Source organism: Crocuta crocuta, unplaced genomic scaffold (assembly GCF_008692635.1).
Source record: "Crocuta crocuta isolate KB4526 unplaced genomic scaffold, BGI_CrCroc_1.0 scaffold303, whole genome shotgun sequence".
Lineage (NCBI taxonomy): Eukaryota > Metazoa > Chordata > Mammalia > Carnivora > Hyaenidae > Crocuta > Crocuta crocuta.
The window spans coordinates 517,476-535,368 of NW_027528276.1; the positions used below are offsets into that span (position 1 = coordinate 517,476).

Consider the following 17,893-nt stretch of genomic DNA (forward strand, 5'->3'; position numbering starts at 1 on the left):
TGTGAAGTACAGAGAATACCCTATAATCACCATCATCTGAGGATTCTTTTGTGAAACACAAATGCTACTAATGCCTAAAACACAATCAAGGAGGGGTGTATAGTTAATTGCTATATTCATCACATGCTAATTTTAGGAATAAAACTTATAAAGAATGAAAGCAATTTTAAACTATTGATGGCTAAATCAGGTTAGTTAGGACAGCGAGGAAGGGCCATCAGGTTGATCAGTAATTAATGTTGGAAGTATCTCTGCCAAAAAGCCCCCCCCCCCAAGAGTCTTTAATTATAACCAGTTCTATGCCCATAACATGGAGCATCTTTTTCTATCACCGAGAAACAAGGTGATGACATATAAGGAGAATTCAGGAAACACAATGTCCTACTTAAAAACAAAAACCAAAACACAAAAAAGCACAATCTGATTTTAAAATGTCTTTATTAACAACAATTAGGTTGTTCATTCCTCTTTGCCCTCTTCCTCACTGGTTTTCTGGACACAGTTCACCTGATCCTGCCAATTAAAAGAAACAATTACTCCAAAAGATGTTAAGAATCAGAGTTCTCAAACATTTACCATTTCTCACCAAGTAAACTTCCTAACACCAAAATGCTAATCAAGGAATGTGGCATTAACAATATTTAATGACCTATCTAATTAAGGATTAAGATGCAGATTTTTTAGCACCAGACTCTGTACCAGCTAGTTGATTGAAGTTTACTTCCATTCACTAGAACTTAAGTAGCATTCACTCTTGAAAGAGAGATCTAAGATACTCCATTAATTGGCACCTTCCCTTGGTTTAAGATATAGTCAATTACTTACTATTGCTATTTCTACCTTATTCTCTTTTCAAACTATGACTATGACAGCCCTAAGTGATTAGTTACCTATATATGCAATTTATATTAGATGAGAGACAGTAAACTACTGCCTACCTACTACTTTTTTTAAAAATATTGGCACAGAGCAAGTTCAATTTGTTTATCTATTGTCTATGATGGCTTTCCCAGGTAGAACAGAATTGAATTGTCCTTTAAAAATGCCAACCCAAGGGAGCTTGGGTGGCTCAGCTGCTTAAGCATCTATCTGACTCCTGATTTTGGCTCAGGTCATGACCTCATGGTCATGAAATTGAGTCTTCACTAGGCGTGGAACCTGCTTAAGATATTGTCTCTCTCTGCCCCTCCCCCGCTTACACTCTCNTGAGAGACAGTAAACTACTGCCTACCTACTACTTTTTTAAAAAATATTGGCACAGAGCAAGTTCAATTTGTTTATCTATTGTCTATGATGGCTTTCCCAGGTAGAACAGAATTGAATTGTCCTTTAAAAATGCCAACCCAAGGGAGCTTGGGTGGCTCAGCTGCTTAAGCATCTATCTGACTCCTGATTTTGGCTCAGGTCATGACCTCATGGTCATGAAATTGAGTCTTCACTAGGCGTGGAACCTGCTTAAGATATTGTCTCTCTCTGCCCCTCCCCCGCTTACACTCTCCAAAAAAAAAAAAAAACCAAAAAAAACCCAAAAAAACCAAAAAAAACAAAAACAAACCTCGTAAAACCAAAACAAACAAAAACCCCAAAACTGCCAACCCTTCTAGTACATCATCAACTATAGGTGATCCCATCATACAACTATGTGGTTAAAAAACCAGGAACTCTGAGGCAGCTGGGTAGCTCAGTTGGTGAAGCACCCATCTGTTGATACTAGCTCAGGTCATGATCTCATGGTTCATGAGATCAAGCCCTTGTTGGGATCTGTGCTGACAATTCAAAGCCTGCTTGAAGCGTCCCTGGTGGTCTAGTGGTTAGGATTCGGCGCTCTCAAAGCCTGCTTGGGATTCTCTCTCACCTTCTTCCCCTGCCCCTCCCCAGCTCATGTACACACCCTTTCAAAAAAAACAAACATTAAAAAAAAAAAAAAAATCAAAATACAAAAACCACCAAAGAACTTTAAATTTTCCAAACTATCCTCTGCATAGTTCAAAGGACAAAGGTAGATATACATACATACTCTTAAAGAAAACTGAAGTCCCTGTTTTTCTGAGGCTTGAGCCAAACCAACAAACAAGGCCTACAACCTCAAGAAGGCTGTTAAAATGATTTTAAGAACTATAAAAACATATTCCCTACAAATTTTAACACAGACTAAATTAAACGAAATATTCACATATAAGCAGTCATGTTTGTTAACACCCAAATTTTAACACAGACTAAATTAAACGAAATATTCACATGTAAGCAGTCATGTTTGTAACACCCAAAAGTTGTCCCGAAGGCAATTTAGAGTAAGAATCATTCCACTTACCCAGACACTTCCTGAGTCTAACAAGCTGTGGCTCTCCTTCTTGGCTCATGTTGCAGGATATCGTCTTGAGACTAATAGCTTATCCACCTATAGCATTAAAAATAGAATTTGTACAGCATATTACATTTTTATTAATTGTTAGTATGTACATTGTATTCTTACATCAACAAAAGGCACATACTGGGGCACAGGTATGGGTTCCAATCAGTGGTTCATTTTATTTTGCTCTGTTTTTGTTTAGGAAGGACCTGACTCACACCAAGATTACATCTAAATTTTCTTCACATTCATTTCAGAATTTTTCCTCTTCTAACAATGACTAGACTATTTTCAACTATTTCCTGGATAAGTAAAAGAAAAACTTGAGGGGATTCTGAATGAGACAAAAGTAGAATTTTTTTTCATTAAAAAAAAATTTAATGTTTATTTCTTTTTTATTTTTATTTTATTTCTAGGAGAGAGAGAGACAGAGTGAACAGGGGAGGGTCAGAGAGAGAGGGAGACACAGAATCTGAAGCAGGCTCCAGGCTCTGAGTTGGCTGTCAGCACAGAGCCCGACATGGGGCTCGAACACACGAACCGGAAGATCATGACCTGAGCTGAAGTTGGACGCTTAGCCAACTGAGCCACCCAGGCACCATTGGAATGTAAAGTACTAAAAAGATGGGATTTCTCCAATAATTCAAGCCTTCTTTGTCAATTTTCTCTACATAACCATGTATCTTTTTTGTAGTTATAAAAGTAACAATGTTAATATACAAAGTTAATGTTAACATACAAAAAGTATAATTAACATACAAAATTCTATTAGTTTCAGATGTACAAGATTCGACCATGTATTTTTTTAATTCTTCTATTGTCTGACGCTTTCATAATACAATATTCCCCACTTTCTCTTTCCCACTCACACACATTCACGTGCACACAACTATTTCCAGAAACAAAAACACGGACATTATCTTAGGAGAGGTAAACATTAAAAAAAACAAACATGTTTCGCCCCACATAGCTAAATCAAATTATTTAACCTTCATGCAAATCAAACTCAAACTCTTCTACAGGTTAGGATTTTAAAGCAACTTACTTGAAGTGAATGAGTACTCCAATATCAGCCAACATCAATCATTCTTACCTAAAGAATAATAAGAGAAAGTTAATATAAAAGACAAGGGTATAAAAGGTTTTGAAAATGCTAGTTAACTTCAAAATTTAAAGAGTAAATTCCAGAGACAAAGATTGGGGGCAAGTTACGGAATAAAAAAACAACAGGAAGAAACTTGATGGGGGGAAAAAAATCTAAAATTATTCTTATGTAAAGTAATAAAGTAGACAGCTGAATTCAAATAAAAATTGTGTCTTAATTAAAATACAAAAGCCTAACTGCTATTTTCACCAGTCTGAGCACAATACAGTTTGACTGCAACCCAAAATATACTATCCCTTATGTGAAGGTATGTGACAACGTTTACCTTACCAAATGAGTTCTAACATCAGCTCTTTTTTTCATGTAAAAGCACATACCCTGCTGCTCCCCATTCAAGTAAGTCTTCCATTCTCAGGTGGACTGACCACCTTCAGCAGGAGTCCTCCAAGAGTGCCCTCCCCACTCCACAGTACACAACAGTGCAGTTGTTTATCCTGCAATCCTATGTATTTGCCTCGTTCTTTCCCTCCAAGTCCTCACTGAGTCTTAAGTTGGGGCAGGGAAGCTATGCCTTATTCTGGACAGCAAGGAACCTGCGTTTTTCTGAGGGAGAAGACATTCACCTTCACTATGTATGCCTGGTAGGGCCGCAGTGCACAAAAACCAGAAAGATCAGCCTTAATTCAAGTTCCAGGTTTTTCTTCCTCCTTGATTATCAGTTACTGCCAAGGGTATAAAAAATAGAGTTCCCTGTTGCACATGTACCATCCATAAGGGATACTATATCGTTTTGCATTCTCCCCCATTCTCGATTATCCTAGATTATTCTGCATCCAGCCCCCTTCTCACCCTCCAAATAATCTTTTCAGCACTGGTGTTCAAAAGCAACATTTTTATGGTTGATGGTTTACAACTGTGAGAGTTCCACAGTTGAGTCTTAAAAATTGCCAATCATTATCTAGCAGCAATGACAGATGATTAGGAGCAGTCAAATCCTCGGAATTCTTTCCCTAATAGGCAGCCATTTGAGAACTGCACTAGCTGACAGACACTGAAACATTATCAGCTAAAGCCAAAACCAAATAAAGGCCCAGAACAAACATCCTGGCTCTCTCAAACCTGTCCAAAATCATTAAGGGAAAGGCAGTAAAAATGCAGGACTGTGGATCGTGTCACTGCAGCTGACAATGATTAACAATAGGAGACATGCAACCCCCATTAAGGTTAAAAGTCCAAAACTAGTCACACGCATCTCTTTTCTTGGGGAAATAGGAGACTGTTATGCATTCTTGGTAGGTTTTGCAACCTTGTGTGAAGAGCACCCATTCATTCCATTTCTTTCATCTTTCAGAAAGCACCGGTATCTGTTCCAAGGGCCTAACAGTACGAAAATGCATTCTGGCATCACACCTCTGAACTTCAGACCATTCTCATTAAAAACAATAATTCTGGTTTGCAACAAGGAAAGACTATGAAATACAATGCAAGCACCTCGGTATAGTGGTGTTACTGAAACCCATTTATTCCCGCTTTTTGAGTGAGTGATTTTGATTTTAAGATCCTCTACACTAAGATTCACAAATTATAGCTACATACGAATCGAAACTAGGTAAGAATTGACTTAAGTCACAGGTTTCTCATTTCAAAGTGCAAAGCCTACTCATCTTGAAATAAGCAGAAATGAAGCAAAATTAACCCCCACCCCAACGATGATTCTCAAGTCCATATATTGTAACAAGTACATTCTCTCAAAATTGTTATTGACTGTTAAGAAATAAACCTGAGCTTTTATTTCTAAACACTTGAATCACTAAATCACGGTAGCAATTGTTGGCCACCGATTTAATGGATTATGCCACAGGAAAATTCCATCAAGGTTGTATGTCAATTTAGTGACACTCTTGTCACTAATACTGACCATTATGTTTGGAGTGCATTGTATTATTAACAGAAAGCTAAACTAGTCACCATTTGCTTTTTCACCTAACAGGGGAGTCAAGATATTTGCTTGAATAGACTACATGTTAAAGTACAAATTTGTTGCCACCTTGTGAATTGCTTGCCAAACAGCAAGCCATTTTTCTTGATACAATGGAAGAAAATTCTCATAGTCATGAAGAGTTTTTCACCGGCATTTATGCAAAGTAAACCGAACTTCCAGTTACAGAGCAGAAAGCATTATACGTGAAAGCTGTTTCTTTCTCATGCATGCTAGCTAAACACCAGCTCGGAGACCAAAGTTAAGTTGAATCGAGTTCTGGAACAATAGTGGATGCAAAGCTTACAAAGCTGAAGTCCTAAGCAACAAAAGCTGCATTTGAAGGTTTTTTTTTTTTTTGGGTAAGCATTTTGAATTATAACATCACGTCCCTAAAGCTAAGGGAACCAAATTCAAAAAGCTACTCTAAACATTTGCAGTCACCCTACAGAATACGACGAAGAAGTCTTAGGATTGGGAAATGATTCCCAACATGTATTCAACTGCAGGCAAGTCAACATGCCACACCACTTTCCCCCAGGTTTAGAGCATAGACATATTTAGACAAGTCACATAACTTGAACTATTCACATTAGATTCCCACTAAGCCCACGTTAGTAACAAAGGTATTCCCATGAAGCCCATTAAAAAAATGTTTTAAGTCACATTAAAAAAAAAAACAAAACAAAAAAAACTGTACTTTTTAGTCTTAATTCACTCCAACCTACAGAATGATTACCAAGATTGCATTCTGGAATGGATATTGCTGACCTATGGGCAGGTCAGTTTGCTACAACAGAAACTCAGTATCACATGCTATACAGTCCGTGTCAAGATGCTAAAAGCACTCTACTTTCCAAGTATGGTTTGATTCCCTCTTCCCCACACCACTGATGTTTTCCACGTTCTCTTCAGTTACAATGCAACTAAAGGAAACCACACAACTGCATCAGATGTACCAAAGAATCAAGTTTGCACTTTTTATCTGAGAACTGCAACAGCACTGAATTCTGCCTGACAAATTACAGCTCGAAACCCAAGCCCACGCAGTTTTGATAGCAGCTAGCTTTACATCCAAGTGTTAGGTGCTGCACTGTAATTTCATGGTCAGAAGTGTGATGTCAGAATGCCCACGGAATAAAAGTACATAGCAAGTCACCAAGTTAGATTATATTGCTTGTTACCTACCTGTATGCAGTCGGCAATGAGAATCTTGGAGCAAGCAGGAATACTACATCCGGGTCCTAATGTCCATTGCCATTTGCGGTACTACGTTCCTCACAGTTACGCACTGCAGAAATGCTGGCTAAATGCAGTTATGTAGCAGGCCACTACTTTAATAGTGCACAATTCCAGTCCAAGAACACCAGAAAACATCCCGCCACAACATGGTGGCTTGCCCAAGAAAAGCCAAGTATCTAAATTTTTGTCTGCCGTAATATGCCACTTATAAAAATTGCACAGGCGTAACTTACAATTTCCCAAATTATTATTTGTTTATATTAGTTGTACATACATCTATATAAAGAGTGGTGGGGTTTATAGTATTTCTTAGGAGTTTTAATTAGTGTTCTAAGCGGAGGATTATGGTTTCACTAAATAATGTGAGCCATTCGGTTAATCTTATAAGGTACCTATTAATTACACTGGTGTCTCTTAAGAGAATGCAGTTTAAAGATTAGGAGTAATAAGCTTACAACGATCAGTGTTCCTCTTAAAACAAAATTATGAGAGAAAGTGGAGAAGAGGAAATGGGGGCAGGTGGTTTCTTTAAATGAGAAAAATGGCTGAAATACTTCTAAAGTACTACATTCCCTTTCCCACCCGTTTCATATCAGCTTTTAGGAGGATTTAAATTCACGTTAGGCTAAAAACTACCATATGCGTTGCAAGACTTATTGAAAGTCTCTTTGAGTAGCTTACAACCCTTGGTACACTGCTATTTCAGTGAGGAAAAGGCAAAACTTAGTGGAAACTAAGCAACATTATTTGCTAAACAATGTTTAGCAATTCTACAGCCCACAGTAAGGCTAGCAAAACCACAACTTTCAGGAGATTATCCATTAGCATCCTTCACCACTCTTCAAAGGTACAGTACTAACAAAAGCTTATTTTAGGGGTCTGTGCCAGCATCCCTTATAAAGAAAGGCATGTAATCTGAAAAATAAACTGAAACATTAATTTTATAGGCAGATTTTTCCCACTTCCCCACCAGCCCCCGCCCACACACATTCAAGTTCACCCTCTGTGGGTGTCCCATGAACACCCCTTAATTTATCATTAGTGGAGTCCCTACCATACAATTCAAATTGTAATGGATTCCTTTCAAATCCAGACCCTTGTTTCCATACAGAAAACCTCATACATAGCACCAATTAGTGACTCGGGACAAAGCTTCCTCATGGATAGAATTATGGTAGAACTACTACCCATTTCCAAGTGTCTTGTGGAATAATAAACATGTTCTAAGGAGATTCTCTTCCTTAATTAGCACACCATGTACCTGTCAGTCACACAACTAGAATTGAGTGACATGCCTTTACCTTCCACTAGTGTTTAACTTTTAGTATTATCCAGTTTCCTATGCAGAAAGTGCTCAGAGTTTCAACAATAGGTTTCCCTTTGTACTCAGGCACAATACTAAACTTCAGCATTTAACGAAGATTTGATTTAGAATTTTACTTTTGCCAATTAGCACCAAGAACAGAGGTGAAAAGGAGGAAGACACATTCCATAGTAAGAGTTCTATAATGTACAAATTTGAATGGAAACATAACTAAGAACAAAGCCGAACCATTCAATTGCTTTACCTACTTTTAGAAAGTTGTTCCTCTGCTAACATATACGCTGGGAAAACAGATTCCCATCGTACTATCAGACAACAGTAATCTAATATTAAAAGTCAGAATGTCTTATCCTATTAGAAGGAGATTCAATGAAGTTGACAATCAGCTGACAACACCATCGAAACACTCCAAAACTTTATGGTGGGAGAAAGGGGTATTTGTACTGTGTAGCATGAGCAACTCTCTCCAGATTTAGTGCTACATCAAAAGTAAACTATAGAAAAACAGGTTAAATAGTTTACAGTAAGAATCATTATCTACAACCCTATTGGTCATTAACAGTCACCACTAGGTCTTAGAAAAGAGAACAAGTTTTCATAGTCCTACAGATTTTGCCCACCAGAAGTAGCACAAGGAGATATAAAAGTTACAGAGTACAAATGTATAGGCAGCTAAACCTACTTTATGGTTACTATGCTTCTTCCTTGCAAGTTGAGTTTTTCAGACTAAACCCCATCTTCATATATCGCTTGAAGTAATACATGAAAAGGCTTCATGTTTAACAATCTTTAATTCAAATATGAAAGTTCAATACAAGCCATTTGTAGGGCTTGGGACTTGTTCTTTTAAAAACAAGAATGGAGGAATGCAACAAAATGATCTTTCCACTTTTTTCTTCAGAAACTTTCAAGGAAAGGATAGATCATAGGGCCATAAAGATCCATTTAGTCATATCCACTTTCTCCCCCTACCAAGTCTTTCACCCATTCCATAATCTTAATACACATTCCTGAAGGAAGATTTACAGTTCAGCTTGCTTACATAACCATTTAAAAATACTTAGCACCAGCTTGCTTCCTATAATGCCAAACAAATCATGAAACTACTTCAATATGCATTTCTTCTTTTAAAACAAGGGGGTACTTATTTGTAGAAAGCAATGCTTAGCCTACAGATACATTTCCCAGAAATGGCATATGCCATTCAAAGGCCTAGACACGCTCATGCTTTCGAAGTGGAATACCTAGCCTAATGTGCATAGAAGCATGAATGGCAAAGTTGAAGATCAATATTGTAACTATTTTTCTATTTATTTGAAGCACGTAAAAAAAAAAATTGGTACACTTTGGAAATTCAGTGGCACAAGGTACACTGCCATAACTTGGGGGACATTATACAGTTAAAAAAAAAGGAAATAAAAAGGAAAAAAAATTCCCCTGTTTGAAACACTGCATTACATAATTTTACCTGCCCAAACAGACCATTTACAAATATTAGGTCAATAAACTGCTAACATCCATAAAAAGATAGCTTTCTTACTAAAATGCAAGAATTTAAAAGATTGGTATCTAAACAAGAAAAGACAAAAACAAACTGGAATGAAAACCTAGATATCACATCTAAAATCGGGGCTTTTTGTTTGGGCCTTCATACTCTTCTCTCCCTCTACCATATCCTGCTGGAGTTCCAGGCCCCATTCCTCTAGGACCCTGTCCACCCACAGGTCCCGCACCTCCCTGCCCAAAGCGCTCAGTACGCTATTGGAACAGTAATTAACAGTTCATTATATGTAGTTGATGTCCATGTGTGTTAAGTAAATATTTTAGAAGGTTCCGTAGTCAACGTTCGTCGATACAATCACCAATGAGTCGATCCACAGGTACCGGGAACATAGAAAGGAAAAAAGGGTAATTTGAAAATTAGTTTACGATAATACATGCCTTGTGGTATGTTCCCACTTGAGCCATTCTCATACACCTGTTTCAAAGAATAGGTCTTCCCTGTAGTGCTAAAAAATTTAAGAATTAGTGCAGATGTGAAAACCCATTCCAAAATGAGTTTTAAGAAATTTCACATCAGATTAACCCACTGCAAAAGCTTGCAAACTTCTCACTTTCAAGGTCTGAACAGGAAATTTAATTTCCAAGTAAGCCTAACAAGCCCAACCAGACAGATTCAATTCACTCAATGAAGTGACAAAGACCTACTCACCAGTTAGTGGCATGAGCTGCATAAGAAACCTTGTGCTTTTCAAGATCTTAAGACACATCTGCTAAGTTGCAGAAATCTTAAAACGTTCAAAGTTTTAATAAAATGCTACCAGACTACAAAAAGAAAAGCATAAAAAGACTAATAGATTTAGTCACTTAACCAGCACAGTAACTTCATTAAGTGTTGCCATATTCTCACAGGTATACCACCTTCAGAACCATCACTAAATAACCAGAGACAATTATGTTCACAGTAGTATTCTGTATAGTTGCAAATGAACTAAATATACAGCCCACCCCCACACCAGCCCCAGCTTTTCCTTCGGGTCTTTGAAAGTCCACTGACACTTAGCTATGATTCCACATTTTGAGTATCTCCCAAACTTAACACCAAGCTTTAGTGACTGCAATGAAGCAGGACTTCATTATTCCATCTAGTTTTAAGCACTTTAATCTTAGAAACCTATGTTCCCAAACAGAAAAAAACCCTATAGATATGCAAAGCACAGATGCCTTACGAACTCTATTCAAAATAAATCAGTTACTGAACTCTATTCAAAATAAATCAGTTACTGAGAGCATCACTCCGAAAAGGGAGGGAAAAAGGCAGGGTTTAACTTCCTATACAGTTACGTTTTTCCTACTACATACTATAGGGCTACTTTAAAAACTAAATCTCAATTCTTTAAACTATTTCTCAAAAACCTAAAAATAGGTTTTAACGCATTGTACTGTGTATCTCAAAAGCTAGGAGAAAATCTGGGGGTTTCACAATTATGTTATTACATCTTAGAACCCTACCTATTATATGAGACATAGAAAAAAAATCTTAATTGTGGGAACATCATGTCAAATTACATTTTAAAAATCTGATACAGACCTACAATCTGTCTTTTAGGAAGCATATAAACCAAAATGTTACCCACATTCTTTTTAAAGTTCATTTTGAAGAAAACTAACAAAACTACATTTAACCCAACCAGCTCTGATTCTAATTCTCAAAAAAACTTAAATTCCAAGTAGGTTTCAAATAGGTTAGACCCCATACTAAACCCTTCTATTTCTATTCGTAAAATGAACCTAACAAGCTATGTGTTGCAGTTTCCCTCTCCTTTGCCAAAAGCCTGCAGGTGAACCAATCAGATTCAATTCAGTTGTGAAAATGCACACTTCTCTAAACCCACCTCTAAATCCAATATTCAAATTTCCTATGGATTTGTATAGCCCTAACACAGCCGCTCAGACCAAGTCACTTGGTTGTTCTAAAGCATCCTGACAGGCTATCTGTACAGTTAAAATATGAAAGCATCAAGAAGGTTCAGATCAAATGCACACAACTAGTATGCTTAAAATGGTCATGGATTGTTGCTATCCTGTAGCAAAATAGAGATGTCAGTTTATTTTAGAAGGTGCACCCATTGACAGGCCCAACAAGTGGGAAACGACGAGTCAAAACAGTAAACAACTCCCTTCTCATGGGTAGAAACCACACCAAATATAGGTCAAAGTCCTACACATCACTAAAACATGCCTAAAACTATAAACTGCAAGTCTGATTCATACTTATGGCAAATATCAGCTTAATGAATGACAGTTTGCCATTTGATTACTCTCACTTGGATGTAGAATAATCAGGTACATCATCTAACATTTAGAATTTGGATTTGCCATGTGCTAGAGTGCAAAAGTACACAAGCAATATAATGGAAAGCACCTATGTCTACTTATTGCCGAAGAGAACTCCAACATACTACTGACAGCATTGACTTCTTGTTGGCAACCATTTGTTTAGGTTACCACATACTGAGTTCTTCTATGTTGCCAAAGTTTTCCTCAATATTATGATTTACATGATAAGGGAACTAAAAAGAGGTCCAGTTACCTACTTAAAAAAACAAAACAAAACAAAACAAAAAAGAAAAAAACAGAAAACAAAACACACACACGTAAGTTGTGAAAAATGAGAATTTCCTTTGTACTACGTCACACAGGATACATTACCATGTCGCTTCCCATCATGGAACCACTCATGGTTGCTGGTGGAACTCCAGGATTAGCTTCATAACCTATGCCACCACCACCACCTAGAGGTGGAAATTTCTGGCCTCCTGAACCATAGGGATCTAGGAAACAAAAATGCTGGTTAGAACTCAACCAGAATACAGCTCTCTAATGGTACTGCTAATTTTATTTTCATACTTACCTCCCATGTTCATTGCTCCTCCTCCACCCATTCTCATGTCTCTTTCTCTCTGAAAGAAAAAAAATCCCTTTCATATGCGCATACCAAGAATTAAGGGGAAAAAAATCTCCAAAATTAAAAAAAAAAAAAGATTTTAAAAATAATCAGTTGTTGAGACTCAATTATCCAAAAACCAATAAAGCTTCTTCTTAACCAATGATATCTTTAGGCCCAACAAGGTAAACTCAAAGCGTATTAATCATAATACACTTGTAAAAAGAAAAAATTTGACTAGAAAGTGAAATGTTATATATTTAACTGAGTTAAGACTTCATTTTTGGTACCTACAAGCTTTGTAGACAACTCCAACTAGATGGCAATAGAATTTTACTTACTGGATCCATGTAGCCCATCCGGCTATAACTTTCCTCTCTTTGGCGTCTCATTTGTTCTTCCATTTCACGTTGACGAATCATCATCTCTTCTTCCCTTCTACGTCGTTCTTCTTCTTGCCTGGAAATATTCATCAAGCACATAAAGTGTCATCCACACCTTTTAATAAAAGTCCATTTGAAGGGGCGCCTGGGTGGCTCAGTCAGTTGGACATCGGACTTCAGCTCATGTCATGATCTGTTTGTGAGCTCGAGCCACACACTGAGTTCTGCGTTGACAGCGCAAAGCCCGCTTAGGATTCTCCGCCCCTTCCTACCTGCACGCTCCCACGCATGTGCTGTCTCAAAATTAATAGACTTTAAAATAATATGTCAACTTGAAAAAAGCTAGTGGTTTGCCTTTGAGCTTTACAAAGTCTAGGTTAGAACAAACACCCATGAAGTCCTGAAGACAGCCTAGAACAGACCTAGAAGCATACTGGCAAAGAAAATAGGGCCATTAGGGGCGCCTGGGTGGCTCAGTCGGTTGGGTGTCTGACTTTGGCTCAGGTCATGATCTCGCAGTTTGTGGGTTCCTGCCCCGCACTGGGCTCCTTTGCTGACAGCTAGCTCAGAACCTGGAGCCTGTTTCAGATTCTGTGTCTCCTTCTTTCTCTGAGCCTCCCCTGTGCACGCTGTCTCTCTCTCTCTCAAATAATTAAAACATTAAAAAAATTTTTTAAAAAGAAAAAAAGAAAATAGGGCCATTAATGAAAACTTTACGCTCTATTCCAACCTAGTGTCAAACCAACACTGACATCATATTTAACCTCTCTGTATGCCAACAGACTCACCTGTAACTTAGGTGTATCTTTTTCTCTAAATATTTACACACATGGAAAGACTTGTTAGTTTAACAGAATCTTACCTTAGCTGCATTTCTTTACGTTTCTGCATTTCTTGATTGTGAAGTTCTTCCATGCGTCTTAATTCTTCCTGGCGTCTCATCAGATCTAAACATTAGAAAATTTTGTTTTGAATTCATTAATGGGGCTCCAAAAAGTTCAAAGCAATTCATCCTATCAGTGAAATTTACACAATTTTTTTTTTTTTTTTTTACCTTGACGCAAAAGATTTGCCTGATGTTCATGATAGGCATCTTCCATTTCACTTTCCAATTTGTCCTTTGCATCTTTCATGTTTTTTTCAACTTGCTCCCTTTGCTGTTTCTCCATTTCATCCAGGGACTTCCATCGCTGAGAATATTCATACTCAAATGTGCCATGCTGGGCAAAACGAGGAGGGGTTTCTCTCTCCCTGACAATATTTAAACATAAACCAATTGGTGGATGCACACAAGAAATACTACCCAATTGCCCTAAAATCCCTGATTTTGCCCCCTGCCTATCACCTCTAAGAAATAACCAAAGGGTTAGCAGGGGCGCCAGAGTGGTTTTGGCTCAGGTCATCTCAGTGTCATGAGATCAAGCCCTGAGTCAGGCTCTACATGTCATGACAGCATGGAGTCTGCTTGAATTCTCTCTCTCTGCTCCTCCCTACTCACAATCTTTCTTAAAATAAATGAATTTTTTTTAAAAATTTTTTAATGTTTTTTATTTATTTCTGAGAGAGAGAGACAGCGTAAGCAGGGGAGGGTCAGAGAGAGAGGGAGTCACAGACTGAAACAGGCTCCAGGCTCTGAGCTGGCAGTCAGCACAGAGCCCGACGCGGGGCTCGAACCCACGAACCGCGAGATCATGACCTAAGCGAAAGTCGGACGCTTAACCGACTAAGCCACCCAGGCGCCCCTTAAAATAAATGAATTTTTAAAAGCAGCTTTACATTAAAGGTAATACATGTCTCGGGGTGCCTGGCTTAGTCAGAAGAGGATGCGACTCTTGAACTTGGGGTTGTGAATTTGATCCTCATATTGGGTGTAGAGATTACTTAAAATCTTTGGGTCGCCTGGGCAGCTCAGTCAGTTAAGCACTCAACTTCGGCTAAGATTGTGATCTCACTGTGGGTTTGAGCCCCGCGTCTGGCTTGGAGCCTGCTTCAGATCCTGTGCCTCCCTCTCTTGCCCTTCCCCCACTCTCTCAAAAATGAATAAACGTTAAAAAATTAAAATATTTATGTAAAAAATACATGTCCCAGAATCATGCAGTAACATAAAATATTGGGCACTCAAAGTAAATCCTACCTTCCCCATTTCCTAATTCTGTTTCCTCTAACCAAATGCGTAATTAAACATCTTTTTCCGTTCTTAAAAAGGAAGATACCTATCACACAATCGTTTTAAAGGCAAAACAAGGGGTGCCTGGGTGGCTCAGTCAGTTGAGCATCCAACTTTGGCTCAGGTCATGATCTCATGGATTGTGGGTTCAAGCTCTGTGTCAGGCTCTGTGCTAACAGCTAGCTCAGTGCCTGGAGCCTGTTTCAGATTCTGTGTCTCCCTCTCTCTCTGACCCTCCCCTGGGTATGGTGTCGCTGTCTCTCTCTCTCAGAAACATAACATTTAAAACAATTTTTTAAAGATAATAAAGGCAAAACAAAATTGCATGTAAAACATACCTATCTCAACAATGAACACTAAACACTTGAAGATTTCTGCTTCAAAACCTCTAAACTTCCTGAACCTTAGATTTCTATCAAGCATACATGCATTTCAAGAATTTTGCGTTTTCTAGGCAAAACTGAAAAATTACAAGTTCTCATTTGCCCTTATATTAGAAAAATGCTTAAGTTAAATCAATCTTACTTTTGATACATTGGATTCTTCTGTGCAAGTTTTTCAGGAAGGCCATCTTCATCATCTAATTGTTCAAGTGGTTCCACAATGACTGGACGAGGAGTTCTAATAACAAAAATGGTTCCATCTTAACTTTGTTTCAGAGTTTTACTGCCAACTTTCCCATCCAAGTTAATAAATTAAAATTAGGATAAGCACAAAAACTTACGTCGTCAGTAAGAAAACACCTTCACTGCATCTTTCAAATGCTTTTCTTGCTGCTGGCTTAGAAGCAAACTCAACAATGCCTTTCCCTGTAGATCTCCCACGGTCATCCACAATTACAACAGCCCTTTCAATAGGACCAAACTGGCTAAAAGCTTCTTCCAACAGTTCATTGGAAACGTAAGGTGAAAGGTTTCGAACAGAAAGGGCGGCAGCATGTGTAGCAAAGCGAACCCGAAGCTGTCTACCTCTCATCGGTGTATCATCAAGTTCGGCTTTGGCAATTTCAGCCAATGCTCTAGATTCCTGAAAGTATCAGACATATTCATGTTAAGGACCTCATACTGGCTAATGCCCACACTGAAACTGTCAAAAGCTTAACTCCCACTCTAGTCTTCCTCAGGCTGGGTTCAAGTATCTTCAAGCAGCCCTCCCGGACACCACTCAGAGTAGGTAAATGTCTTACCCACCCACTCTCCTCTTTTCTTAGATACCAACAATTATTCTATAGAAGAGGCATCTTGGGGGGGAGGGGGGATGGGCACGGAGAGGGGCACTTGTGAGGATGAGCACTGGGTGTTACATGGAAACCAACTTGACAATAAACTATTTGTTTAAAAAAAAAAGAGGCATCTTTTATGAAAAAAAATGAAAATTTTAAAAACCAACTTATTGCTATTGGCTTTAATACTAGCGTCTGCAGTAGCAGAAAACGAAAACAATCTTTTAAAGCCACGTTAAATAGGGCACCTAGGGGGCTCAGTCGGTTAAGCTTCCGACTTTGGCTCAGGTCGTGATCTTGTGGTTTGCGGGTTCCAGCTCTGTATCGGGCTCTGTGCTGATGCCTCAGAGCCTGGAGCCTCTTTCAGATTCTGTGTCTCCCTCTCTCTCTGACCCTCCCTTGCTCCCACTCTGTCTCTCCCTGTCTCAAAAATAAACATTAAAAAATTTTTTTAAATAAACCCACATTAAATAAAAAACTCACAAGTTTAATAAATCCAAATCCTTTGCCTTTGTTGATAAAAACTTCTCCTGGTTCTCCATATTTAGCAAATAATCTTTTGAATTCATCCTCTGTGATATCAGCAGGTAGATTCCCAACAAATAACCGACAACGCTGTGTGTAAGTTTTCTCTCCAGGCCTCCTCAAGAGAGACAAGTTGGCTTTAAACCCCTAATGAAAAAGGAAGGAAATTTTTCAGACACCAGCGACTTCAGCAAAGCAGGAAAATTCAGTAACAATGTTCGCTTTTCCCAGCCTGGATAATACCACCAATGGGGTTATTCTTCTACGCCGTTTAAAATCATAACAGAATTTATTTGAGGGACTTCCGACGTAGTAATTAACCAAACATCAAACAACCGAAACCATCTAGAACACTCAAGAATAGACCTACAGCCCTCTCTAGACTCGACTCTACCCGAGCAATCTCGTCAGCTGCATATGCTGAGTGTCCCTAGCAAATCTGTATCGTAGCAGACGTTAAAATGGTGGTCAAGTATTACGTGGAAAAAAAAAAAGACCAAAACTCTGCTGTCACCCACACAACTTGAGCCTGCTCCTCTAAGGCCATAACTCCCCGGACCTCTCCAACCCTACACTACACGCTCTAGTCTGGTTCCCAGGACCCGCTAACTTTAACAGGGCCCAGGGCAGCTTCTCAACGCCAGCCTCCCCTGGAGAGCCTCCCTTTGAGCCTCTCAGCGGCCAGAGGCCGCCCTCCCCCAACTCCGGCACTGGCCCCGCCCTCAGCCGCCCGCGCGCACGCGCTCTTTCCGGTCTCCGACAAAATGGAGGCCGGGAAAGGAAGGAAGGAGGGAGCCGCCGCCATCTTAGGGAACCGACGCGTAGCTCAGAGAGACACTCACCTCCGAGTCAGAGATCTTCTCCTCGCTGCGGCCACCAGGCCCTCCGGGTGGGGGCCCCTGGTGGTGCTGCTGGTGGTAGGGCGGGTGGTGCTGCCGGCCTCCTCGGGGCTCCCCGCCGCCTCGGTGTGGCGGCTTGGGGTGGCCCCCAGGAGTGCTTAGGCCTGGGCCACCGCCGGGCTTCGGCCCGCCTGGCATCTTGCCGCCTTTTGGGCCTCCGGGTCCTGGCCCCTGCTTAGGACCGGGGACCGGGCCACCTGCGGGTGGAGGCGGCGGGCCCCCGGCCTGAGGTGGGGTGGTGGGGACCACGC

At 39.5% G+C, this 17,893-nt stretch overlaps 1 protein-coding gene across 4 annotated transcripts; it reads right to left on the minus strand.

Annotated features, from left to right (window-relative positions):
* Positions 1-421: 421 nt before the first annotated feature.
* Positions 422-17,863, minus strand: SFPQ (splicing factor proline and glutamine rich). Of its 4 annotated transcripts, none has more exons than XM_077753092.1 (13): positions 17,586-17,863; positions 16,702-16,890; positions 15,721-16,022; positions 15,522-15,617; positions 13,884-14,080; positions 13,692-13,776; positions 12,788-12,905; positions 12,414-12,462; positions 12,212-12,333; positions 6,622-9,757; positions 3,396-3,443; positions 2,312-2,398; positions 422-513 (listed from the first exon to the last, which is right to left on the minus strand). In XM_077753092.1, the coding sequence occupies exons 1-10, from the start codon at positions 17,778-17,780 to the stop codon at positions 9,620-9,622; spliced, it is 1,491 nt and encodes a 496-aa protein (XP_077609218.1). In that variant the 5' UTR covers positions 17,781-17,863; the 3' UTR covers positions 422-513; positions 2,312-2,398; positions 3,396-3,443; positions 6,622-9,619. The 4 variants fall into 4 exon arrangements, with proteins under 4 accessions (XP_077609218.1, XP_077609217.1, XP_077609219.1 ...); XM_077753091.1 differs by having other exon boundaries at positions 4,079-9,757; XM_077753093.1 differs by lacking the exon at positions 6,622-9,757.
* Positions 17,864-17,893: the final 30 nt, after the last annotated feature.